The 25736-nt window shown below is 51.7% G+C and overlaps 2 protein-coding genes across 4 annotated transcripts in view; one reads left to right on the top strand and one right to left on the bottom strand.

The window, feature by feature from the left end:
- The window catches only part of STAT6 (signal transducer and activator of transcription 6), a 27380-nt gene extending 2068 nt beyond the window's left edge, over positions 1 to 25312 (bottom strand). Inside the window, exons 1-19 of one of the 3 annotated variants that reach the window (XM_057316215.1) lie at positions 25192 to 25312; positions 8471 to 8610; positions 7927 to 8065; positions 7542 to 7625; positions 6967 to 7105; positions 6788 to 6840; positions 6432 to 6580; positions 5707 to 5838; positions 5394 to 5582; positions 4978 to 5065; positions 4715 to 4837; positions 3998 to 4090; positions 3432 to 3638; positions 2156 to 2250; positions 1924 to 2060; positions 1452 to 1598; positions 1170 to 1233; positions 955 to 1065; positions 693 to 776 (exon numbers count right to left, since the gene is read on the bottom strand). In XM_057316215.1, coding sequence (XP_057172198.1) covers positions 693 to 776; positions 955 to 1065; positions 1170 to 1233; positions 1452 to 1598; positions 1924 to 2060; positions 2156 to 2250; positions 3432 to 3638; positions 3998 to 4090; positions 4715 to 4837; positions 4978 to 5065; positions 5394 to 5582; positions 5707 to 5838; positions 6432 to 6580; positions 6788 to 6840; positions 6967 to 7105; positions 7542 to 7625; positions 7927 to 8065; positions 8471 to 8586 — 2150 coding nt within the window. In that variant the 5' untranslated portion in view covers positions 8587 to 8610; positions 25192 to 25312. Of the gene's footprint in view, positions 1 to 692; positions 777 to 954; positions 1066 to 1169; positions 1234 to 1451; positions 1599 to 1923; positions 2061 to 2155; positions 2251 to 3431; positions 3639 to 3997; positions 4091 to 4714; positions 4838 to 4977; positions 5066 to 5393; positions 5583 to 5706; positions 5839 to 6431; positions 6581 to 6787; positions 6841 to 6966; positions 7106 to 7541; positions 7626 to 7926; positions 8066 to 8470; positions 8611 to 11203; positions 12509 to 25191 lie in introns of those variants that run through there. The other 2 variants (XM_026500212.3, XM_026500213.4) reach the window with 2 other exon arrangements.
- Positions 25184 to 25736, top strand: part of LRP1 (LDL receptor related protein 1) — a 79767-nt gene continuing 79214 nt past the window's right edge. The window contains exon 1 of the mRNA XM_026500211.4: positions 25184 to 25736. Within this exon, the coding sequence (XP_026355996.2) occupies positions 25670 to 25736 (67 nt within the window). The 5' untranslated portion in view covers positions 25184 to 25669.

Genomic DNA, 25736 nt, shown 5'->3' with positions numbered 1-25736 from the left:
CTTGATCCCAGGACCCCTGAGATCATGACCCTGAGATCATGACCTGAGCTGAAACCAAGAGGCGGATGCTTAACCGACTGAGCCACCCAGGCACCCCTGAATTAGCTAATTTCTAATGTTACTCTGGACTGTGGTGGTTCTAAGCCCCCAGTTCCCACCCTACCTCACCTCCTGGGAGGGGAGATGTCGTGCCTTGTCTAAGAGTTAATAAGCACCTGCAGTTATTATAATAAGAGTGTTACTTGGGGAAGAAAAATGTCTAGGCCACTTCAAGGCCAAAACAGATGAATAAATAAAAATCCAGGCAGCAGATAAATGACAGTGGATTTCAAGGGCAGGAGAGGTAATATTAATTCTTAACATAGCTCTTGCTATGAGCTTTACAGGTATTACTAACTCAATTAACCTTCACAATAATGCCCTGAGGAAGGTATTATTAGTATTATTATCAATATTCCCCATTTTACAGATGAGGCACCCGAATGAAGCAACTTGCCCGAAGTCAGTGAGTGGTGGAGCTGGCATTTGAACATGGCTAAGTCAGGATCTTAAGCACTAACCTCTCAATGGAGTGGACAGAAGAGACAAAGAGCACTAACCTTTTGCTGCCCCTTTCTCACAGTGGAGCCTCTCCTAACAAATGCAAATGCCCATCCCCCTTGCAGGTGGGTATCCTTGTCCCTTCCACTTACTCTGGGAAGGCTGTCAATGTGTCTTCCCGGGAGAGGGCTTGATACGAGGGGATGGAGTGAGAGTGCGGTGGGTACACCTGGGACCTGGAGAAAGAAAGCAGACCCCCCTGAGGCCAGCCCTTCTCCTGGACACCCCCACCTTCTGCCTCAAGATGGGGAATCCCTCTCATGGAAAGGGGAATTCCCTACTTCAGCCCCAGCTGCCCATGCTAAACACCTGTCTGCACAGACCACTCCCATTCCTGTCTCTCAAGCTTCTTACACCATATCTGGGCTGAGCTGCATGTTCATGGAGGAATCAGCGGCCATTCCAAGATCGTAAGCGGGCACCATGGTAGGCATTTGGGGCTCCAGGGTAGGAAGTGGCTGGTCCCTGGAGGAGGGAAGGAGGTCTGCGTGGCTGACCAAGGGCTGATGCCACCACTTCTTCCAGCAGGTAGTACCAGGCCCGCCCACTGTCCACAGCACCACACCCACCTTTCCACAGTCATCTTAATGGTAGCTGGGACGTAACCCCTGCCGTCCTTACCCATCTGTTCAGCTGTTGTGGGGGAGGAAAGGAGAGCCATGAAGTGCCCCAGGATTGGGGAGGAAGGGATGTGCAAAAGGTGGGCATCTCTGATGGGCAAATAGGAGAAATGGGGCTTCGAAAATGGAGAGATAAGTCAGGGATGACATACAGTGTGTGGGGAGAGGGGCAACTGGGAGTATGGAAGAGATGGGCAAAGGAAGGGTTCAAAACTGCGAGCTCCAGCTCACGCTTGTAGTGGCTCCGGAAAGCTTCATCCTTGGGTTTCTTGGGGTAGAGGTTTTTGAGCTGAGCAAGGTCCCGGATTCGGTCTCCCAGTGAACGAATGGATAGGTCTTTGGCAGAGAATGGCTGGATGTTCTCTATCTGTGGAGAGCCTACAGGAGGAATGAGACCCTGAGTCCCCTCTGTCCAGACATTCTTCCCCCCATCCAGCCCCACCACAGGACCCGCTCTCAATCTACCAAGGTGAAGGGGAGAGGAGTGAGGGTGGGAGTCTTGGGCGAGGGAGACCCACCAGTCTCCATTCCCACAGAGCTCACAATGAGAAGATAGATTGCAGAAGGGAGGAGAGAAGTTGGACCTAAGGAAGAACTTCCTGAAGATCGGGCTTGGCAGGAGGAAGGCCAAGACATTTCCTTCCCTGAAGAAACCCCAGAGGGCACAGGCACAGAAACAGAGGACTGGCTGGGGTGACCTCACCATCCTGGCCCCGGATGACATGGGCAATGGTGATGCCCCCAATCTCTGAGTCGCTGAAGCGAAGGAGGAATGTTCCATCAGGCTCGTTGAGAAGAAGGCTAGTGACGTACTGTTTGCTGATGAAGCCAATGATCAGCCTGGCCAGGATGAAGGAGAGGATGGGGGTAGGGGCACTGGCTGTGGAGAAGGAGCTAGGGGTACAACTGCTCAGGCCACCGGGGCAGGGACTCACCGATCTGACCAGTAGCTCCGGAGACAGCGCTTGGTGAGGTCCAGGACACCATCAAACCACTGCCAAAAGGTGAAGCCACGACCCAGCAGGATCTCCTGGGGAGTAAGGGAGAGCTAGTGTGAACACAGGAGGGCCAGAGCTAGGGCCTAGTTAGGACAGGCACCACACAACAGAGTCACAGGGCTGAAGGACCAAACTGGATCTGAGATCTCATCAATGACAATGGCCAATCCTCACATTTACCACGTGCCAGGCAGTATTCCAAGCCCTTTCCATAAATGAACTTATCTGATCTTTGCAAGTTGATGGAAGTAGGTCCTAAAATTATCCCATCTTACAGATGAAGAAATGAAAGCCCAGAAAGGTCAAGTAACTTGCCCAGGTCTACACAGCTGGTGAGAGGCAGAGCTGGGATATAGCCCAGGAAGTCCAGGCCAGGGTCCCTCATACCAACTGTGCTCCACCCATCCTTCATTAGGCCTGGTGGAAGTGGAGTGCAGAGAAGGTAGCTTGCCAGATGTGGGTGTCCTGCTCCCTTTGCTAACACATCCTTTGGTCACGTAGACTTTTCTTCCTCTTTTGCTAGGAGAGCAGTACATGACTGCGTTTACCCAGCTGGTCATCAACCAAGACACCCAGATCTTTTCCCCCGTTATTGTAACAGATCCAGCTCTGGGCCACCTCGTTTTGGGGGCTGTGAAGTATGGTAGCTAAGAGCAAGAAATATGGGGTTCTATCCCAGCCTCACCTGCTGTGAGGCGTTGGGCAAACTACTTAACCCCTCTGAGCATCACGTTCCTCACCAGTAAAATGGGGATAAAGATAGTAGCTACCTCAAAGGGATGTTGGGAGGGGTCAGCAGGTAACACACAAAGCGCTAAACAGAGTGCCCGGTAAGGTGTCAGCGAATGGTAGCTGGTATTACCGCGTGGGTCCCTGTGGGATTTCATCTTGGTTTTTGCAATAGGAACTATTTTCCCAATGGGTCAAAGTCATTTTGAATCAGAGCTGTGTTTACACACAATCTGGATGAGTCATGCAAGTCACTGGTAAAGAGGGAGGACAGAGGGCCCCCAGTCCAAAACCTGAGGGATGCCAGAGAATGTACTCTCTGAAGGGTTTTCCTGCCTGGGCTGTGACAGAGGCCTCCCTGATCGCCATGATGGGGCATTGTGAAGATCCCAGCGGTCAGTCTCTGGACAAAGCTTGGGAAGGCCCTGAGTGCCTCAAGGATGAAGACCTAAGGGGTGGGAGGCCCGAAAAGCAGGGGAATGACCTTGTTGAACTGTGACCAGGACACAGAACGGTGCTGGAAGGCCTCCATGCTGAGGCTGTTGTCATTGAAGATCTTCTGGGCTAGGAAGAGGAAGTGCTCTGGGAGTAACCCTCGATTGGTCCCCACTTCAGCCATGAACTTGAGGTTGAGAGTTTCACACATCTTCTCCCAGGGCACCCGCTCAGCTACCACAAAGGGCACTCGGTCCTGGGGTGAAGCGGGAAGGACAGGGCACTTCAGGCTATCATCCTCATTCTTCCTCAGGAGGGGCCTTCATCCTTCCCACCTCCCCAGCGCTGCCCTTCCCAGGCATTATTCCCGTAAGCTCGCTCACAAAGATGGTGCTTTTCCAAAAATAGTTTAGGGTGCTACAACGTGGTAGCTGCTAAGAATGGCATGAAAAGAGGTCAGAAGTATAAAAGCACAAGGTTAGAGAGTATAATGAAAGAAGGAGTTATGGCCGCTCCCATTTGAACATGTCTGCCCCCGGCTTTCCCCCACATTAGAGCCCACCTTGCCCCTGTTCCTCCTTCCTCCCTCCACTGCCACTCCTGGTCATTCCTCACCATCTCAGAGAAGGCATTATCCCACAAGATGGTGGCTTTGGCATTGTTGTCCTGGTTGCCGTGGACAATGACCACCAGCGGCAGAGACAGGGCCTGGCGGGGGCGGGGGGTGGGGTGGGAGAAGAGGGGATCTTCTTACTGGAGCAAGGGGCTTCCTCAGGGGGCTGGCTCTGAGAATGCAGGGAAGCTATTGGATTCACACTACGTAGCTAAAAGCCCCCGGTGTATTATCGAATGCTTTCTGAAGCTCGATTAAGGCCTCACTGTGGAGAAGTGGTTATGAGTCAGTGCTTTAGAGTCAGGCCTCTGGGTTTCAAATACCAGCTGCAACACGTTGTAGCTGTGTGACCTGGGCAAATTCCTCAATGTCTCTGTGTCTCAATGGACTCATCTGTAAAATGGGGCTAATAATGGTACTTACCTCATAACGTTATTGTGAACATTCTGTGTGTGTGTGTGTGTGTGTGTGTGTGTGTGTGTGTGGACTTAAAACAGTGCCCTGGTCTACACGAAATGTGTAAGAAATGCTAGTCGCCACCACAGCATGATTCCCGGGCATGTGCACTCTTGCTCTTCCCACTCTCACCCTGCCCCCAGTGCACATGAACCCCAGACGTGCGGGCATGGAGCTACACGAGGAGTGAGGACCCAGGGCCCCAGCGTGTGGTGCGGAGGGGAGCCGGGGCCCTAGCGCGGGCAGCCCGGGGCTCAGTTCACCTGGAGCTGGATGGGGAGTTTGTTGGGGCCGAGCGTGAAGCTGGTGGAGAAGAGCACCGCACACTTCTCCTCGGTGACAGACTCGGTGCCCTTCCGCTCACAGCGCTTGATTTTCTTCAGAAGCTGCAGGGTGGGGGGAGAGGGGGGAGAGCAGGGGTGAGGATAGAGACGGTCTCTCCTGGCTTCCCGACACCCTCTCCAAGACAGTCGCTCGGTCTGAGGACCCCTGCCCCACTCTTCCCCACGGCCCCCTGAGCCCTCACCAGGCTCTTGAACAGGGCAGAGCAGCAGTTGGCAGGAATGCTGTTCTCCAGTGCCACGGTGTTGTTGATGATTTCCCCAGTGCTTTCTCTGCCAGGGGAGGTCGGAGACAGTGGATGCATCCCCGCAGGGCCCGGGGTGGGGAGGAGCTTGAGTCCATGGGTGAATGGCATGGACGACCAGCCCCAAATCTCCATCTCCCTGTTTGGATTCTCAAGGAGGGTCCCTATCTTGGCCAAATCATGATTCCCCAACCCATTCCGGCCCTGATGGGTCCCTGCCCTTCCTCTGCCATGACCATTCAGGGTCCACACACCCCACGGCCCTCCCTCCTCATCACCTTGCTCTTTGTGGTGCCAGCCACCCAGCCTCCCCTGGCCTCCACCAAACCAACAGGCCTTTACCAGCCCCAGCTTACGCTCCAGTCCCAGGCCCCTGGGGCATGCTCAGCTCCCTTGCTTGCTTCTCAGTCACCATGTCGGCCCTGACCAGCGGAGGCTTGGCTGGGGCCCCCAGGAACCGAAGGCCCAGTAAGAATCGAACCCCAGCCTGGAACTTGGTCTGAGTCTTCAGAACTTGGGGGGGCTGCTTCTCCACCAGGAAAGAGCTGGGAGGAGCAAAGACACAGGGGAGTTAATGGCTGGGTCCCTCCTGGTACCCTTCCCACAGCTCTAACCCTCTTCCTTCCTCGGGGTCTGCTCTAGGCCAGGCTGAGGGCTTAGGGGGCATACCTGGTGACGAGGGTTCTCAGGACTTCATCCAGCCGGCTAATCAGCACTGCCCTCGCCTTGGGCTCAAGCTCCCCACCAGCTGCCCCCACCTCCTGCTGCAGCTGGGAATAAATGTCCACCAGGCTCTCACACCTGGGGCCAGGACAGTGGTCAGTGGACACAGAATTCAGGCTGCCTGCTCCTGCCCCAACGCCCTACCCCTAAACCCAGAAAGAATGCAGGATAATGTGTGTGGAGGGGTGGGGTGCGCAGTGGGTGTGGCTGCAAGGCACCTGGGCTGATGGGGATGTGGGACCTGCCTCGACTCTGGGTGTGAGTTTCCTTCTCTGTGCCTGGACCCCTGTGGAAACCCAGCTGCCTCTTCCCCAGGACTCTGGGACCCAGGTCAGCTGCAGCACGTCGGGTACTTTCGCATAAATTCAAAGGTGCCTCCGCCCAACAGACCAAATAGGAAAAGGCTTCCCATTCCTCTGGGCAAGGAGCTTGAAGAGAAAAGCATGGGCCCCCAGGTGAGCTCCCGCTCGAACTCCCCTCCGCCGGGCGCACTTGTACAGGACGCCACCTGACGACAGTGTGCACAGCCCTGCCGGAATCGGCTTCTATGAGTCTCGGCCCATGCCAAGGCCTGCTTGCCTGGTTTCTCTCTCACACCTGTGGGTCCTCCAGCAGGGACAGCAGACACCCAACCCCAGCCTGCCCTCCTAGCCCATCAGTCTTGCCCCAACCTCTCCTGTAGTGGTGCCAGGCTCTCCTCAAAGGGTGCACCATTCCCTGCCAGCTGCTGCTGCCGTTTCCAAATCTGGATCCTCTTCAGCACCAGGGCCTGGGCAGCCTCCAGCTCCCCCACAGTCTCCTGCAGCAACTTGGCCAGGGCCTGCGGGCAGGGGAGGTCTGAGATACGGCCACCCTCTCTCCTCCCCCAGGACCTGAGGGCAGGCCTCTCTTTCTCACCTCTCAGGCCTTCCCCTCCCCCACTGCAGCGTGTGTCCCTCTGAGGCATAATCTCTGTCCCTCCGCAGAGTTTCGATCCCTCCAGGACTGTACTTTGAGGTCAAACTCCACCTCCCAATCCATCACTTACCTCACTTGGCCCAGTTCCATTGGCAGGAGCATCTATCAAGCTGTGCAGAGACACTGAGCGTGAGGGCAGAAATGAGGGGTACAGATAAATTTGAGGTTCGGTCAAGGGTGAGGTCCAAGAGGGCATCACTCCCACTCACTCCCCAGAACCCTCTTAGAGTACCAGACCCACACTCCCACCTTGGCCAGCCTCAGCTCCCGGCTGCAGGGCCTCTCGGAGAAGGCGAGTTTCCCCAACCCGATGCTGCAGCCTCTGCAGGGCTGTGTTAAACTTCAGTTCCTCCTGCTTCCAGTGGAAGGGCATCGGGAGGTGGCGAAACTGCACAGGAGGGACAGACGCCAAGAGGTGAGATACTCCGTCCATCCCTCTACATCAAGCTTCCACTCCCTAAAGGGGTGCCTGCTGCCGTGCTTTGCCAAAAGGAAACAAACTACTTCCCTTGTTTGGCTCCCTTTCTGCTTTGAAGGTTCTCCTGACCTTTTGGAATCTCCCAGGGATAAGACCTCTCTCTTGGCAGAAATCAGCTTCTTACCCCTTGCTCTCTCCTCCCGAGGCCTCACTACGCTCAGTCCCTCATTTTGAAGCTTCCCTGAGCTTGGCTTGTGGGCCACTCTGACCCCAGGAACCTCCTTTGGTCATCCTGGGCCTAAAACATTGAGCCTCTCCTGACGTTCAAATTCCTTCTAGTTTCTCATGGCTCAGGCTAAAGTCCCAGGGAGTTGAGTTGGGGTGGGAGGTGGGGTATTAACAATACCTGTTCCATAACAGCTTTTTTCTCCCCTTGAAGTATTTGTCTAAAAGTGGCCACCAGCTTCAGGGGGTCCCTTTGATATATGCTCTAGAGAAATGGAAGAGTGGCAGACTGGGTTAGCCTGTTCTCTCACCCATGTTGTTTTCCCCCTGCAATCCACGCCAGCCAGCTCTATTCATAAGCACACCGAAAGGCAGCACAACTGTAGACTCCAGAAGTTTTCATGCATTTGCATGCTTTTAAAACCTAATTTGCATGCTAGCAAACAGCTAACTACAGGAACACCAATTCGCTCCAGCATCCAAACAATTTCTTCTGGTGTTCAAGGCTCATCCCAGCTCCACTCCAGCCCCACTCCAGCCTAGTCCGTTCCCCCCCTTGTCCCTACCTCCAGGGTGCTGATGTGTTGCAAGATGGCACTCCCCTCCCCCTGCTTTCCAGCTGAAGCCTGAAGGCGCTGAACAGTGGCGGAAAGGAGGGCACTAGCCATGTTGCAGCAGAAGGTGTCTGAGCCGACCAGGAACTCCCTGTGGGAAGATCGGGATGGGGTGGCCTCGGGTCAGGGTTTCTTCAGCTCTACTGACCTTCCACCCCTCAGCAAACAGCTCAGTGGCTCCTTCCCAGTCCTAGTCTCCATCCAGGCCCTGTACAGTCTCATCCATGTGCCCTTTGTTTCAATATTCCAGCTGCTATGGGACGTGCCCTTGCCCCAGTCCTGACCTCCTTCCTCTTTGGCTGGGGCTCCTCAGGGGGTGGGGGACTCCATGTGTCAACGTGCAAAATCTGGTTGGTGTGCCACAGACTCCCCACTAGGCCACCACACAGGGAATAACGCAGCCCGAGTCCCAAAACAGGACAGAGAAAATCTAATGAGAGGGCAGGTGGGTGGGGGGGGACCTGGAGGAGACCAGCGTGGGGCAGCTAGGACTCACCAGGGCTGGTTCTCGAGCCAGTCACTCAGGAGATGCCGCAGGTGTTGGGGAAAGTCGACATAGAGCCGCTGCAGTTTTTCCGGAGGCATCTTGGAGACCAGACCCCACAGAGACATGATCTGGGGTTTGGAGGGTGCCTTCTGGAAAGGGACAAGGCCACTCTGAGAGGCACCCAAGAAAGTTGGCTTATGTTCTGGGGGTAGCCAGCCACCTCCTATAGACCCCAGATCTCAGAGACCATCCCCACCACCACTCGCAGCCAGACCACCTCAAACTGGGGACATCTTTCGTCAATGCCTGAGACAAGGTAATCCCTTCAGTTGTAGACAAAGGGGGTGATGGGGTAGGAAGAGCTGAGCTGCAGCCAGAGGGCCGGGAGACAGGGGAGGTGGGCAGAGTACAGAAAGCTCTCTGAGAGAAGGCAGAGGACTCGGATTGCAGCACTGAGCTGGCTCTGGTTCTGTGGGCAAGGAACCTCCCCACTGTGAGCCTTGATCTGCTCATCTCATAAAATATGAGGCTTGGATACGTGCAGGACTCTCCAAAAATTTCTAAAGTAGTAGACAAATTTTAGTTTTTAATCTGTGGAATCCCAATTATATGAAAGGTATAAAATTGGAGTTTCTCTGTTGAAAGCAAGTGGGGTAGGCCTGGAATCCTACTGCTTCTACTTCCCTCTCTCTACCTCCTGACCCCAAAGGTGTCACTAGAGACACCCCTCAAAATCTCAGGGTTCCATGAGGTAATTTGAAAACTACCAGGCCGGATGATGAAGAAGAGGATGGGAGAGCGGTAACAGCTTCCATTTACTGAGCACCTACTGTGTCTGAGGTGTTACGTGAAGCTCATTATCTCATTAGAGCTTTGCGATGATTTTTAAAATAGTTGAAGAAACTGAGTCTAAAGGAGATTGTCTAACTAGCCAAGGACACTGAGTGAGTTTGGAAATTGGGGATTTGATTCCAAGGGGGTAACCAACACCGTGTTGTGAGGGCCCCTTCCACATCCAGGTCCCATCATCCTAAGAGGAAGGGCTGTGGGAGGAGAGTTGAAGAAGTGAGGTGGAGATAGAGGAAAGGGGAAAGCAGAGAGAACTTGGGGAGAAGGTGGGAGAGACTGGAGAGAAAGTAGGGTTAGTAAGCCTGGAGTGAAGAGCCTAGAAGCTGGAAAGAGGAAGCTAGAGGTTGGGCTAGAGGGCAAGGGCAGAGGAGAAAAGAGGGAGAGAGGAAAGGAGGAGATGGAAGAAGTAGGGGAGAGGGTTGCATCCCCATTTCTGGGTGGGCTGCAGTGTTTTCTCCGGGGTCTCTCAGCCCCGCTTCCCATAATGCTCCTCTCCTAGACATGAGAGAGGATGGCGATGGAAACTCCCTGAGTCTCCCCCAGCCCAGTAACCCAAGCCCTCCTGTTGGGCTTTTAGCCACTCCCCTCTCCCAAGACTCCCAAAGGGAGAGAACAGAGGGGCCCGTTCTCTAGAGACTCTTGCTCCCAAACCCTCTTGCTCCCCACCACCCAGCAGCTTCTATCTCCTCTAGCTGTTTTCTCCGAAAGGCAGACTCCTCCCTCCTGCTCAGGGTCTTCCAATAGGTCTTTCTCTACCACCACCCTGGAGTGGGGCACCTATTGGTCTGTGTCTCAAATTCAAGGGAGGACTCCATTCCTCTCTTCTCTCTTCCTCTCCTGTTTCTCATGGTGCTCAGACCTTTGACCCTCTATCCCTACCCAACTGGAGACAGGTAATCCTTAAGCAGAAGGCGGCCACCCCCCTTCCTCTATAAACCCTTGTTGAGTGACCAGCCTCCCGGCAAGGCCCCAACTTCAAACCTCCTCCCCTACTCCATCCCCAGAGCTCAGGAGGCCACCCGACAACCAAGCTGAGCCTGCCGGGACTGCAGCACCCGAAGCTTTAAGCCCCCCAGAAGACCTGCGGGGGGGAGGAGCCACGGCGCGAGGGGGCGGGGCCAGCGTTCCCCAACACTTCCCAACCGGGAAGGCAGGCCCGGACGTCCACCGGCCTCCTCAGCCTGCTTCGTGGCCTAAACCCGATCACCTCTGTCCCTCCATTCTCGAACCCTCTGACCGCGGGACCACCGGATCAAAAGTCAAAAGAGCTTCTCTGAGTTGCCCAATATGTGTATGTGGCGGTGGGGGCGGGGAGGTGGAGCCAGTTCAGCACGAGGAGGGTTAACTCTGCGCCGCCACCGGGAAATCTCGGCGTCTACAGCAGCCAAGCGTGGAGCACTTTTGAGGGGGAAATTCCCCCTTCTCCGGGGCACCATGAGGTCTACATCTGGGGCTCGCTCACCCCCCAGCCACACCCTTGAACAACAACCTTTATGGGGGGACAGGGTAGGGGCTTGTCAAGGACCCACCTCCCCCTGGCGTCAACCTTCGAGGGAGGGGCAGCCACCTCCCCTCCCCCCAGGGCAGAGGGGCACCTCCTTGCCCTCCTTTCCGTGCCTTTACTTGCCGCTGGAGGTGCGGGGGCGGGGGTGTGGAAAAAGTGACCCACGTGGGGAGGTGGGAGTGCGGGGCCTTAGCCATACCAGATTCCTCTGCGAATTCCAAACTGCCCAAACCCGGGACCACCAGCTCCCAACACCAACTGAAACAATTTCCCGGCGACCATACACCCCGCCCAGGGGAGGGTCCCGAGAGGACCCCCGCTAATCCACCCCCCCAACACACACTCAAAGTCAGAGCTCCCCCTCCCCCTTCTCGGAGGCATCCCCTCACCTTGGCAACCCCTCTGCTGTCTTCTCCCTCTCTCAGTGGGCACTGCCAGGCCCCATGGGTCTGTAGCTCTGTCCAGCGAGTTCAGGGCTGGCCCTGCTGGCACCCCCCCCCTCCACCACCACCACCAAAAAGAACACACACACACACACACACACACACACACACACACACACACAACCTCTCCCGTCCTTCCTCCTCAGTGTAAGCACTGGCTGCCCCAGCCCGCTGTTTCCGGCTTCTCCGTCTAACCAGGTCCCTCCCTGGAGCTCTGACGACACAGAGAAGAGAAAGTGGGCTGGAGGAGGAAGAGGAAGAAAGTGGGGTGAGCGTGTGTGCCTCCTGTGCCGAGTGGGGGAGCATGGGGTCGAGGGAGCCAGGACTGGGGCTCCCGACCCTGGGGCCAGACTAGAGGGGAGCCCGATCCCCACTTAACTCTGTCCTCTCAAAAGCAATCAGCTTTTCTCCAGAAAGTCACCTAATACCAAGCAGAGACCTGCGGCTCCAAACTGCCTCTCCCATACTCAAACTTTTGCAGGGGCCCGCGGTTTGGGCTCAGGAGGAACTGGGCACCCCAGGGCCTCTGGAAAAGAAAATCCCTCTGGGCTCTGCGCTCCCTCCAGTGGAGGACCCTGAAAAGCAGCCAGGGAGCTCGATGCTGTCTGGAACTCCTAGGTCCTCCTCCCTTCTTGGCGGGGTGCGCCTTAGAGGTCGCGTGACCACTGATGGGAGGGAGTGGGGGAGGGGACCCCAGAGCTGAGAATTCTGGAAGACTCCAGAAGGAGTCTCTTGCACTGAAAACGATCTCGGCCCCCTCCTCCTACTCTTCAGACACTTGTGGGAGCCAACACAACCTGGAGTTGCTGCCTGCAGATTCCCAAGGGACAAGTTTGACTAGGAATGTGCTGTGCAGCCTTGGCAAAGTTCCTGCTTCTGTGGTAAACACTGAGACACACCCAGAAACAAACACATACATGTACAACTTCCCTGGCCATAAGACCACACACACACACACACACAAACACAGGCACTTACACATGTGCAGGCAGGCTCACAGGCATGGCAGCCCTCAGAGCCACAAGCAGTCACAATGAGACACAAACTCACAAACACAAGGCTTGCTCAGTTTCTGAGTCATCGTCATAACTAGTGGATGGTTTTTGCAGCTTTTGCGGGCAGAGGAGCTGAAGGAGGCCAAGGGGCCTGGAGAGGCCTCTACATCCCCAAACCTGAGAGACAAGGTGTATAAGAAGGGTGGTCTCTAAGAGGTGGTGGGAGATGGGAAGAGGTTTCTACTCCCCTCTTCTCTCTCCAAACAGGGCTGGGCTGAGGGGCCAAAGCTAGGCCTATGCTGCCCCCTGGTGCTTGAACTGGTTCCTGGACCCCAGCTCCTCCCCCGCCCTCCCCATGCGGATGGGCATGTGTGTGCAAGAGCGCACGTGTGCATGGGCGCCCCAGCCAGGCATTGGAGGGTAGCAGCAAAGAACTAAGCAAATAATAGTCTTAACTCGTAAGGATGTGGGAGTGAGGTACGATAATATACGTACAGGCTTAGAACAATGCCTGGCACACAGTAAATGTTAGGCATTATTTTTATGGGCCAGAATAAGCCAGGTGTGAGGAAGGCAGGACTTCCGTCCTACATAGGGGACCGCCGGTTTGGGGGCAATAAATGTGCCACAAAGACAAGATATCGGAGGTACGTGTGTTTGTGTGTTCACTGTGTCTGGAAGGCAGTGAACTGAAGAGGCGGTCGAGCAGGGGTGGAGATGGCAGGTAGGGAATCTGTCCGTGGGTTTGTATGACCAGCAATGCTGGGATTGCAGTATACGCACAGAGGTGCTCAAGACACATGTTCCCGGGTGCCCACTCTGGCTGCAGACATCCACAGACGGTGGTTGAATTCATAAGGGTCTCAGAAGGTCCAAGTTCCCCCGAATTTTGGCAAGAGAAGGGGAGGATTGAATGTAGTCTCTCTCTCTCTTTTTGTTTTCTTTTTTAAATTTTATTTATTTGTTTGACAGAGAGAGAGACACCGCAAAAGAGGGAACACAAGCAGGGGGAGCAGCAGAGGGAGAAGCAGGCTTCCCGCCAAGCAGGGAGCCCAATGCGGGACTCGATCCGAGGACCCTAGGATCACAACCCTAGCTGAAGGCAGACGCTTAACGACTGAGCCACCCTGGTGCCCCATGTAGTCTCTAACTTTGGCTCCTTTTCCAGGGTAAAAAGGTGAGGAGCAAGGACTGATTGGAAAACAATATATATTGCCATCCTCTCTAATTGCACCAATGGGGACACTGCGGTGTCATGGAAAGAACCCAGAATTAATTAATTAAGGACCCAGAATTAATTAATTAATTAATGTATTATTATTATTTTTAGGACCCAGAATTTAGAGGCAAATCTGGCTCGGATCTGGTTCCACGTAAGAGCTTTGTGGCTGTGTGTCAACCCCTCAAATGGAGAGAACAGTTTAGCAAAACTTAAGGAGGCACTCATCTTCAAGTTGTGCAATCATAGGGTCAGCTAGGCTTTTAGTAATGACACCTTCCCTTGCACGACCCTGCAAGTGAGGGCCTTGCTTGCCTCACCCTCCTCCGGGCCCTGCCATCCCACCAAAGGGTCATAAAGATTACGTGAAAGAAAGCATAGGATAAAAGAACTCTGTAGTCTGTGAAGGGCAGTTTGTAAGCCAACAGTGAGTCACAAAATCAGCTGGAAGAGAGTTTGAGTTGGCTAGGGCTGCCGTAACAAAGCGCCACAAGTTGGGTTGGCTTAAATGACAGAAATTTATTGTCTTACAGTTCAGGAGGCGAGAAGTCCCGAATCTAGGTGTTGGCAAGGTTGGGCCCTGCAGAGAGCTGTGAGGGAAAATCTGTTCTAGGTATCATTCCTTGCCTTGTAGATGGCTGTCTTCAGGCTCGCATGGTGTTCTCCCTATGTGGGAGCCTGTCTCCAGATTTCCCCTTTTCATAAGGACGTCAGTTGTATTGACTTCGGGCCCACCCTTAATGACCTCACTTTAACTTGATTACCTCTGTAAAGTCCCTATCCCCAAATAAGGTTACATTCTGATGTACTGAGTGAACCTCGAGTGAATATGAATTTTTGAGAGACATTCAACATATGAAAATATGAATTTAAAAAAAATTTAGGGGCACCTGGGTAGCTAAGTTGGTTAAACGTCTGACTTTTGGTTTGGCTCAGGTCATGATTTCAGGGTCCTGAGATCGTGCCCCACATCCCATTTAGCTAAGCTAAATGTTTTACAATCACTCTCTCATATAAGGACTACACTTATTTATGGATTGATGGCAGGAGCTCAGTACATTTCACAGACAAGATGAGTGGGTGCCATGTTCAGGAGCACTGGATAGTGTCCTGGGATTTGTGGAGGATTGAGGGATAGAAGGAAAGGTCACAGAAGAAGTATGGGAAGCTGCTATAGGCCCCTAGCCAGCTCGGTCTCCCAGGCCTCTGCCATTCTCCCCCAAATTTTTATCCATCTTGATACCAACTCAACACTTAGATTAGATGAAACGGAGGCCATAAATTGGAAACTCCCCCAGTTTCCTTCTCCCAGCCAGCACATGTATTCATCAGCACCTGCCCCTTTCCTGTAGGCTCAGAGGAAAGAGACCCTCTGTCCCTGCCTGGCCTGAGGTCTGTTTCTCCATCTGAGGGACCCCTCCCTCTGCTTCCTCAGGCACTGTTCCATTCATTGTCCCCTCGACCCTCCAAATCTCCAACCTCTCATTCTCTAATTATTACAGCTCTTTACTCTCAGCATATAAACATGTTCAAATCCCCCCATCTTTAAAAAAGTAAAATCAAACTGGTAACAAACATATAAAACCAATCCTCCCAGAATATATGTTAACAAAAATTTGTTGGGTGTCTGTTCTCAGTTTCTTACAGTTGACAGGGGAAGTCAGATTAGTTAGCAAAAAGTGATATTATGTGATAATCAGGGCTGGGAGTCCACTGAATCACAGAGTGCCATGTGGGCCCACAGGAGGCATCTAAACTAGGTAGGAGATGGGGGAGATCAGGAAGGGCTTCCTAGGGGCGCCTGGGTGGCGCAGTCATTAAGCATCTGCCTTCAGCTCAGGTCGTGATCCCGGCGTTCTGGGATCGAGCCCCACATCAGGCTCCTCCGCTGGGAGCCTGCTTCTTCTTCTCCCACTCCCCTGCTTGTGTTCCCTCTCTCGCTGGCTGTCTCTCTGTCAAATAAATAAATAAAATCTTTAAAAAAAAAAAAAAAGGAAGGGCTTCCTAGAAGAGGGGATGCCTGAACTAAATCTTGAAAGAAAAATAGATGTTATTCTGGCAAAGAACAAAAGGAGAGTTAAACCAGGAAGAGGATCTCGCATGTGCAAAAGTATGGAGACTGGGGGAGTACGGTATCTTCTGGAAGTGGGTGGTACTTGGCAACGGGAAGCATTAGAAAATTTAGACAGGTGAGTAACATGATGAGGTTTAGCAGAAAGATCATTCTCGCTGCAGTGTAGAGGATGGATTTAAAGTGTAAGTCTGAAGCGTCGAGAACAGTTCTGAAGGTTCATGGTAATGGAGAAAGAGACCATTTCGTGGAGGAGCAGAAGTGAAGCATTGTGGAATCAAGGCTGGTTGGGAAGAGAAGTAAAGACATGAGGAACTGGTGGGTAAGGAAAGAATAGAGTCAAGGAACTGGAAGTCTCAACAGACTTAAAGACCAGCCTTCCTAGTAGCAAAGGAGAAAAGAGCTGGAGGGCTGGAATGTTGTAGTTGGAGACAAGGGGATGAGATTTCAGTCCTGCTCCTGGGAGGACGTGGTTTAGGTCGTGGCTCTGGGAGTGAGGGGCTATGGCAACATGACAGTGAGTCACTGGAGTTGGGGAGCCAAGGAACCAAGAGGCCAGAGTGCTGGCTGGACCACCTGCATGGGTAGTGAAGCCATCTGGGTTTGCAAAAGACCTGGGGTGGACAGGAATACAGTGGATGAAATGCCAAAGTCCTCAGGGAGTGTGGGCAAGTGACCAGGACCTCAGTGGATGACAGCAGAAACAGGAAGAGTTCACATTTAGTGAGGGTTTGTGTGTCACTTCAATTCCTACCTGAAAACCTAAACACTGCATTTTATCCGACAACAATACTATGAGATAGAACTATGTGCCCAAGATGACAACCACTAACCACATGTGGCCAATTAATCTTTTTTAAATATTTATTTATTTATTTCAGGGAGGGGGAGGGGCCGAGGGAGAGGGAGAGAGAAACTCGAGAAGACTCTGCCCTGAGCACGGAGCCTGACACAGGGCTCAGTCTCATGACCCAGAGATCACAACCTGAGCTGAAACCAAGGGTCTGACACTTAATAGAATGAGCCACCCAGGCGCCCTGTGGCTGTTCAATTTTAATTTAAAAATTCAATTCCTCAGATAACTAGCCACATTTCAAACACTCAGTAGCTACATGTGGCTAATGGCTACTACATTAGCACAGACATGAGTCATTACCATCATCACAGAAAGTTCTACTGGATAGTGCTGATAGCCCTCATTTTACAAAGGAGGAAACTGCAATGTGGAAAGGTTAAGTAACTTGCCCAAAGCCAAAGATATGGCAGTGAGAGAGCAGGAATTTCAACCCAGTTAGTCTGATGTGATCACTGCTGCCCTTTAAGCAGTATGCTATGCATCTTCTCAATGAAAGGTGAAATAGCTGGCCCTTAAAAAGTAGAGGAATTGGGGCGCCCGGGGGGCTCAGTCGGTTAGGCATCTGCCTTTGGCTCAGGTCATGATTCTGGAGTCCCGGGATCGACCCCTGCATCAGGCTCCCTGCAGCAGGGAGTCTGCTTCTCCCTCTCCCTCTGCTCCTCCCCCTGCTCATGCTCTCTCTCTCTCAAATAAATAAATAAAATCTTTAAAAAAATAAAAAAATTTAAAAATTAAAAAAAAAAGGTAGAGGAATTTATAAGACTATCAAGGCAAGCTCTTGATGGTGCCCACGCAGCACCAAGCCTTTCTCCCTGGCCAGCAAAGTCTGGGTTTCGTACAGGTGTTCCCCTCCCACGCATTCCGGGCATGAATCTTATTGGTCTAGCCAGTCTCAGTATTTCCATTCCCCTGGTCAACAGGACCTTAGGGGGTTCTTGGGAAAGATTCTGTTCTTCATCAATGCTAAGTCCACATGTGAGGACTGGAACGGTAGCGACCATGGATGGCACTTGGGATAGAGTAAAAATGTGAAGAGGTAGAAAACTCTTGATGAATCAACCAGCCCTGGATCTACTCTAGAACTCCTCCATGTTCAATTTACTTTAATTGGGTTTTGTGTTACTTGCTGCTAGACGTATCCCTAACTGAGACCTGGGTGGAGCCATACTGACTCTTGGAAATGGAGAGCCCCAACACCCGACTGCCATGACTGACAGCTCATTAAAGGAAGAGCGTCCTCAGGGAAGAGCCGGGTTTCAGACAAGCAAAGAGGGGCAAGGACAATCTGAGCCAAGGGTGGCTTAGGGCTTTCCGAAAAGAGGGGGGCAGAGAGCGGTGCACGGGTGGTCAGGAAGAGGAAACACTGGGCTGAATGGAGAAGGGTGGACGCCCGATGAGGCCTGCCAAGGATGACAGGATGTGAGCAACGGTGGGTCAGCTGATCTCAGGGTTCCAAATGGAGCCCTGGGGCTGTCAGAGGCTTACTGTGGCCAACAGATCTTCACCTCACAGAAGGACAAGTGGCGACCTTGGTGGGTGGGCAAGCATCTCTGGACGGAGTCAACTGTGGTCAGGATTGAGCTTCTGCAAGGAAATTCCAGCCCTCTAACTGGCCCTCTAATTACTGTCTTGCCTCTCTCTCTTCCCCTGTGCAGCCAAGCTTCTTGGGAAAGTTATTCACATTCACTGTCTTCCCTTCCTCACCTCCTCAGGACACTGCCAGCGGGTGGCTGCCCCCACGAGTCCAATGAAACTGTTCTGGCCCGTGTCACACGTGCACACCTACATGCCAAGGACAATGGCCCGCCCCTCTCTTTCTCTTGCTGGACCTCTCAGCAGTATTCCACACTGTCACCCTCCCTTCACGGGCTTTCCTGCTCCCTCTCTCCTAGTCTTCCTCCTACCCCGCTGGGTGCTCCTTCTCAGTCTCCTGTCTTCACAGGCTTCTCTTCCCATGTCATCACATCCATACCCCAGGCTGAAGCATCCCAGCAGCAAAGCAATGTAATGTGATGGTTAAAACCATGGCCTCTGGGCCCAGGGCACCTGGGTTCAAATCCCTGCTGTACCACTCCACTGCTGTATGACATTCAAACCCCAATCAAGATATAGATCATCCCCACCCCCACCCTCCAAGGGGAGCCATTGTTCTGATTTTTTTTCCCCCAAGGTGATTAGTTTGTTCTGGAATTCATATAAATGGAGTAAAACAGGATGTGCTTTTTATGTTTGGCTTCTTTTACTCACCAATGAATGTTTTGAGACTCATCCATATTGTTGTATGTATCCCTAGTTTGTCCATTTTTATTACCAGGTAATAGCCCATTGTAGACATATACCCCAGTTTATCTGTTTTTTAAATGGTAGACACCTGGGCTGTAGCAGTTTTTGGCTATTATGTAGAAGACTGCTATGAACATTCTTTTTCAAATCTCTGTTTTCATTTCTCTTGAATAAATAACTAGGAGTATAATTGTTGGGTCATAGGTATATGCTTAGTTTTATCAGAATTGCTCCATATTGGGGCAGCTGGGTGGCTCAGCCGTTAAGTGTCTGCCTCCGGCTCAGGTCATGATCCCAGGGTCCTGGGATCGAGCCCTGCATAAAGCCCCTGCTCGGCGGTAAGCCTGCTTCTCCCTCTCACACTCCCCCTGCTTGTGTTCCCTCTCTCGCTGTCTCTCTCTGTCAAATAAATAAATAAAATCTTAAAAAAAAAAAAAGAAATGTTCCATATTGTTCCAAACTGATAGTACGTTTTACATTCCCAATACTATGTTCCAGTGAGTTCCAGTTACTCTACTTCTCACCGGTATTTGGTATCGTGAGTTTTAAAAAGTTTAACCATTTTGGTGAGTGTGGCAAATTATGCCATCATGGTATTAATTTGCATTTTCTTGATAACTAAAGACAGTGAACACTTTTCATGTGCTTATTGGCCATTCACCCATGTTCTTTTGTGAAGTATCTGTTCAAATCTCTTGTCCATTTAAAAAAATTGGGTTGTCTTCTAATACTGTGTTGTAAAAATTTTTTTACATATCCTGGGTACCAGTCCTTTGTCAGATCAAATTTTCCTTACTTATTTGGCTTGCTCATTCATTTTCTTAACGGCATCTTTTGATAAACAAAAGTTTTAAATCTTGATTTTTTTTAATGGTTATTGCTTTCTTTAACTTAAGATATTTTTTTTACCTCCAAGTCATGAAGATATTCTATGTTTTCACCTACAAGTTTATAATTCTAGCTGTTATGCCTTAGTGCTTTGATGCATCTCGAATTAGTTTTTGCACATAGTCTGAGGTAGGGGTCAAGGGTCACGTATTTCTTCCTTACGGATATTCAGTTGTTCCTGCACCATTTGTTGAAAAGACATTCCTTTCTCCAGTGGATTGCTTTGACACCTTTGTCAAAATCAAATGACCTTTAAGTGTGAGTCTATTTCTGGGCCCTCTTCTTCTGTTCCATGGATCTGTCTGTCAGCCCTTAATGCCAGTACCACACCGTCTTGATTACTGAAGCTTACAAGTCTTGAAGTCAAGTAACATAAGTCTTCTAACACTGGGATTTCAGGAGCTTTTCAGATGATTCTATTGTGCAGCCCAAATTTGAGAACTTTGAAAACGTTCTAATGGGAGTGGAAGTCTCTAGTACTAGCTTTCTCTGTCACTATCCTCTAGGCTAACATGATAAAACAATATACTTGATCCCATCTCCTTATTCTGGAATCCTCTTCCTCTTCAACTGTATGGCTGATGCAGTAGGACTTCATCAATTTCTCACCTGGCACCGCACTACTTCTAGAAAAGAGAAATTCTAACTACTTAATGTGGCCAAAATCACCCTTTGTGATCAGGTTCCCTGGTATTTCATCCATTACTCTCCCCAATAAGTTTATGGAACTTCGGCCGTATCATCTTTGCCATTTTTTGTTTTAAACTTCCTCGTGCGTCTATGCCTTTGCCTACACTCCAGTCTAAAGCACACTTTCTTCCTGTCATTCGTTGACATCCTCTTCCTCTCTTTCAACATGTAGTTTGGCATCACACACCCAGCTCTGCTTTGATCCCTTTATCTGGAATAGTTATCCGGCTCTGGTTCCCTCTGTGTTTGCCTTTATCACAGGCTTAGGCACTGTGTTGTGATTATCGATCATCAGGTTGAGTCATCCCACTGAAGTGTGTGCGTCTTGAAGCCTGAGACTGTGTGTTGCCATCTCTCGTCCCTAGTACGCACCTAGCAGTGTGTCCGGCACGTATGAGGTACCTCATAAATGTTGATGAAATGAACGAAAACTGGGCCTCAATCTGCACTGTGATTTGGAGCCGATTCCTTGATCTCCCTGAGCCTCTATTGCCGTATTTGCAAACTGGAAATAACAGCTATGGCACGAGGTGGTTATGAGATATAAGTGAGCTAATCCATGTAAAATCCACTGCGTGGGCTTGGTACATGGTAAGCGCTCAATAAATCTTGGTTCTTGGGCTCAACTAGTTAAGCGTCCCACTCTTGATTTCCGCTCAGGTCATGATCTCAGGGTCATCTCAGGGTCATCTCAGGGATCTAGCCCAGCACCCAGCTCCGTGCTTCCCTCCCGTCTCTCTCCCTCTGCCCCTCCCCCTGATCACGCGCTCTCACTCTTTCTCTCTCTCTCTCTCTTTTGCTATAAAAATAAGTCTTTAAAAAAAAACAAATCTTGGTTCTCTTCCCACCTTTCACCAGACCCTTCCAAGACACCCTTCCTAGTCACACTTCTTCAACTGACCACTAGGTGGTGTCAGTCTCTGGCCTGACACAGTTCCAGAGCGGCCGCCTTAATGCCCCATCCCAGTGCCTGTTCTACTCAGACATTTAAGGGGGATATTTAGTAATTTGCTGAAAGATCCAAAAAGGAGATATCCTCTTTCTACAACAACTTTTTTGCCCGCTGTCACCATTCTAGGTATCCCAAATATGGATTTCAGGGCATTCCTCCTTGATATCCCACTATTTGGGTTATAATTCAACCCAAGGATTTAAAGATGGAAGAAACTCCCTGAGAATAAAAGTGGGTTGGGGTGCCTGGCTGGCTCAGTCAGCAGAGCATGCTACTCTGTATCTCGGGGTTGTAAATTCAAGCCCCATGTTGGGAGTAGAGATTACTTAAAAATAGGGGCGCCTGGGTGACTCAGTCATTAAGTGTCTGCCTTCGGCTCAGTGCGTGATCCTGGCGTTATGGGATCGAGCCCCACATCAGGCTCCTCTGCTGGGAGCCTGCTTCTCCCTCTCCCACTCCCCCTGCTTGTGTTCCCTCTCTCGCTGGCTCTCTCTCTCTCTGTGTCAAATAAATAAATAAAATCTTTTTTTAAAAAAGAGAGAGATTACTTAAAAATAAAAATAAGAAGTCTTTTTTAAAAAAGAATAAAAGTGGGGTGATAAGCTGAGGAAGAGAAAAACTGAATAATGAGTGCTATAGGAGAAATATAGAAAAGAAGGTGTTCACAGTCATATCTCATTTGACAGTGATTAATTAGATTGTCTCCTCTCCGAGGGCAGGCACCCCTAGTCCTAACACTCCTCTTAGCCTTCTCCAATCAAGAGCTCCTCATACTGGGTGGATACAAAGAAGTAAAAGATATGACCCTTGCCCTTAAGGGGTTTATGGTCTCCTGATGGGCACAGAACTCCCAAACTGAGTGCTAAATTCTAGGTATTGAGGCTATCTTGAGTGCAAGTTTGGAAGAGGATAGGAGAGCTTTTCTGAGGAGAGTAAGGAGGAGCTGGGAGAACAGTATAATTAAAGGCTCAGGTGGAAATACACATTCTCTCATCTTACAAAGACACCCTCAGCAGTTCACATACTGGAAATAACCCAAGAGCCCAATGATCCCAGTAGATTGTGGGGTAACCAAGCAAGATTTCAAGTAGCTAATATAGAGAGTGGGCTAGATGTGTGTGTTTAATATGGAAACGGATCAAGGTAAGTTAATTGATAAAAGCAAGTTCCAGAACAGTATATATTGTATGAACTCATTCGTGGTTTTAAAGCATGAAGGATGTGACGCCTGGGTGGCTCAGTCAGCTGAGTGTCTGCCTTCACCTCAGGTCGTGATCCCAGGGTCTTGGGATCGAGTCCCACATTGGGCTCCCTGCTCGGTGGAAAGCCTGCTTCTCCCTCTGCCTGCCATTCCCCCTGCTTGTACTTCATCTGGCAAGTGAATAAATAAAATCTTTTAAAAATAAATAAATAGAAAATAAAGGATGAAGCATGTCTATTTATATTTGTCATTAAAAAAAAATTTAGGGGCACCTGTGTGCCTCAGTCAATTGAGTGTCTGACTCTTGATTTTGGCTCAGGTCATGATCTGTGTTTGCGAGATCAAGCCCCACCTCAGGCTCCGTGCTGGATGTGGAACCTGCTTAAGATTTTCTTTCTCTCTCTCCCTATGCCTCTCCCCCCCTAAAAAATAAAATAAAATTTAAAAATTATAAATAAAATGGGACACCTGGGTGGCTCAGTCGGTTAAACATCTGCCTTCAACTCAGGTCATGATCCCAGGATCCTGGGATCGAGCCCAACATCAGGCTCTCTGATCAGCGGGGAGCCTGCTTCTCCCTCTTCCTCTGCCTGCTGCTCCCCCTGCTGTGCTCTCTCTCTCTGTCTGACAAATAAATTTTTAAAAATTAGAAATAAAAAATTTTTTAAACACCTTCCGAAGGAGGCCCAAGGAACTGTTAATAGTGGTTACTGTGAGAGTGGGACTGAAGCATAAGATCTTGGAACATGGCAAGTTTACTTTCATCTTCCTATATTCTTCCTGCACCTTTCTATACTCCTTGAGTTTTTTAACTAAGTATTACCATGTCTAACAGATAGAGTTTACATTTGATTCGGTTGTCTATAGATATCCAGCAGAACGAGACACAGGGAAAGCAGTTTCAGGAAGATTCCCTTATGAAAGATTAGATATCAGAAAAAAAGGAATGAAATGCTCGTCACAGCTCTCTGGCTATACATACGGTCACTCCAGATAGCTTTTTCCTTTCAGAGCTGCCCAAAGTCTGTTTGACTTGGACCACAATATCAGGAGGCGGATCCTGGGAAAGGAAGGAACCTAGTAGACATTCATTAAAAACAGCTAGTGAGTCCTTGCAATGTGCCTATCACGGTGTTAGCCCATGAGGGCTGGATAAAAAGATGAACACAACCCCAGCCCTGCCCAGAGAAATTCTCCGGCAGTGGAAATGGAGGAAATCTGAGCTATATTTCAAAGACAAAATGATAGGCCTTAAGCATAGGCTTGCAAGATTGGATATAGAAGAGAAAGGCCTGATGAGGAATTGGCAAAATGTCTTAAGTGTCCAGCCCAGGAGACTATAAAAGCAGGTGGCCTTGGCCCCGAGCAAAGTGAGCCCAGAGGAAGCTCCGGTTTGGGGAAAAGGTCCAGTTCCTCTGGATTCCTCTCGCTTTCATTGCCATCAGTGGGCCAAGTCCTCCACGCTGCTCTGCTTTCTGCCAGGGACAGACTGGTGTGAGGACTTGGGGCCCTTCCCATTCCTCAAGTAGAATTTAAAAAGCGAGAAGGGTGGTGCAATCCTCTCTCATCTCTAACGTCAATTTCTCTGTGGCAGCCGACGTTGCCTGCTGCCTCCCTGAACTCTGACTTCCAGACACCAGAAAGTCAGACACCCAAGGTCCAACCTTAAAACACCGCCCAGAAGGGGGCAGTGGCCAGAACCACATTCACCGGGCTCTGGGAACCGCCCGGCGCCTTCACGACTCAAAGTGGCATTCCCGTGCGGGCTCGGGGCCGGGACAAAGGTCCCGCACTCAGCAGACACCTCAGACCCGAGGCCTGGAAGCAAGGGTCCAGAGTCCCGAGTCTTATTCCAAATCCCCGTTGCTCGGAATCTAAAACCCCGACTTGGTGGGAAGTCAGTCAGAAGGTATTAAAAAAAACAAAACACCAAACAAAACATAAATGAGCCCAGACCTCTTGGGGTGAAGAGGGGTGGCCCTTCCTCAACCCCACCCGCTGGTGACTCACCTCCCTCCAAACCAGGGCTCGCCCCTCCCGCGCCCAGTGCCAGGCGAGCAGGGTGGGGCGGGTACTAAGGTGGGCTCCATCCCCAAGCCCTGGGCGGACAGACAAGCTCCGGCGTGTCCCCGCGGGTGTCCCTGTTTACTCCGAGCCCAGGAGCGAGGTGGGGGCGGGCCCTCGCAGCCCCTCCCCCACCCCGCCCCCCTCCTCCAAAGGCCCCAATCCCGGTCTCGGTTTTACAAAGTCTCCAAATCAAACCTCAGCTTTTCCCCGTATCTTCCTCGCGGACTGGCGGCCCCTGCCCCCACTCCAGGCAGGAGAGGCACAGTCAGGGTTCCCCGAGGAAATCAGGCCTCGGCCCGGACCCCGGGGTCTTGGATTCCTAGACGGAGCCTGAACTCCCAGGGCATGACACAGAGTTTCAAAGGGAAGCCCCTCAGCTCTCGCCCGCTGCCCAATCTCCCCTCGGCCCTTCAGCTCTCTGAAGCACGAGGGAGAAAGGCCCAGTCGGGGGAGAAGGCGCTCCAGGCCCCAAACTGGCTAGAGGAGGTCCGGGGACCTACACTCTCGCACCGCTGGCCACAGCTCCAAATCTTGTCGCTGCTCTGACTCCCCCTCCCCAGGGCAGCGCGCCAAATCGGCGCATGCGCACTCACAGGATTGCCGCGTAGCTCTTTCTCCCCCCCCTTTCTTTCCCCGCCCCTTCTCTCCCTCCCTCCTTTGCCCGTCCCCTCCCTCTACCCCCCTCGCCCCCCCCCCCCCCCCGTCGCGGCACCTCAGTCCGGGGAACAGTGGTGCGAGCTCCAGGCCCGTGCACTGAGGAGGCGGAAACCGGGGGAGCCCCCAGAGCTCCATCAGGCCCCTTCCGAAGGCTCCCCCACCCGGTCCACGCCCCCCACCCCCTACCCCGCCTCCTCCCAATTGTGCATTTTTGCAGCCGGAGGCGGCTCGGAGATGGGGCTGTGAGCTTCGCTCGGGGAGGGGGAAAGAGGGGCGAAGAGGAAAGCTGGGGGTGAAGGGTTTGGATTTGGGAGCAGGGGGCGGGCGCACCCCCGTCAGCAGGCCCTCCCCAAGGGGCTCTGAACTCTACCTCTTCACCCACGCCCCTGATGCTCTTTGCTTAAGGATAGGATAAGAATAGAGGAGGAGGAGGGGAGAAGGAGGAAAAAGGGGGACCCCCCAATTGGGGGGGGCGACGGCAAGAAGTAGCAGGACCAGAGGGGAGGGGGCTGCTGCTTGCATCAGCCCACACGATGCTGACCCCGCCGCTGCTGCTGTTGCTGCCCCTGCTCTCAGCTCTCGTCGCGGCCGCTATCGATG

This window comes from Ursus arctos, unplaced genomic scaffold (genome assembly GCF_023065955.2).
Source record: "Ursus arctos isolate Adak ecotype North America unplaced genomic scaffold, UrsArc2.0 scaffold_21, whole genome shotgun sequence".
In the NCBI taxonomy this organism is placed as follows: Eukaryota; Metazoa; Chordata; class Mammalia; order Carnivora; family Ursidae; genus Ursus; species Ursus arctos.
This window is presented reverse-complemented; position numbering and strand designations above follow the sequence as displayed.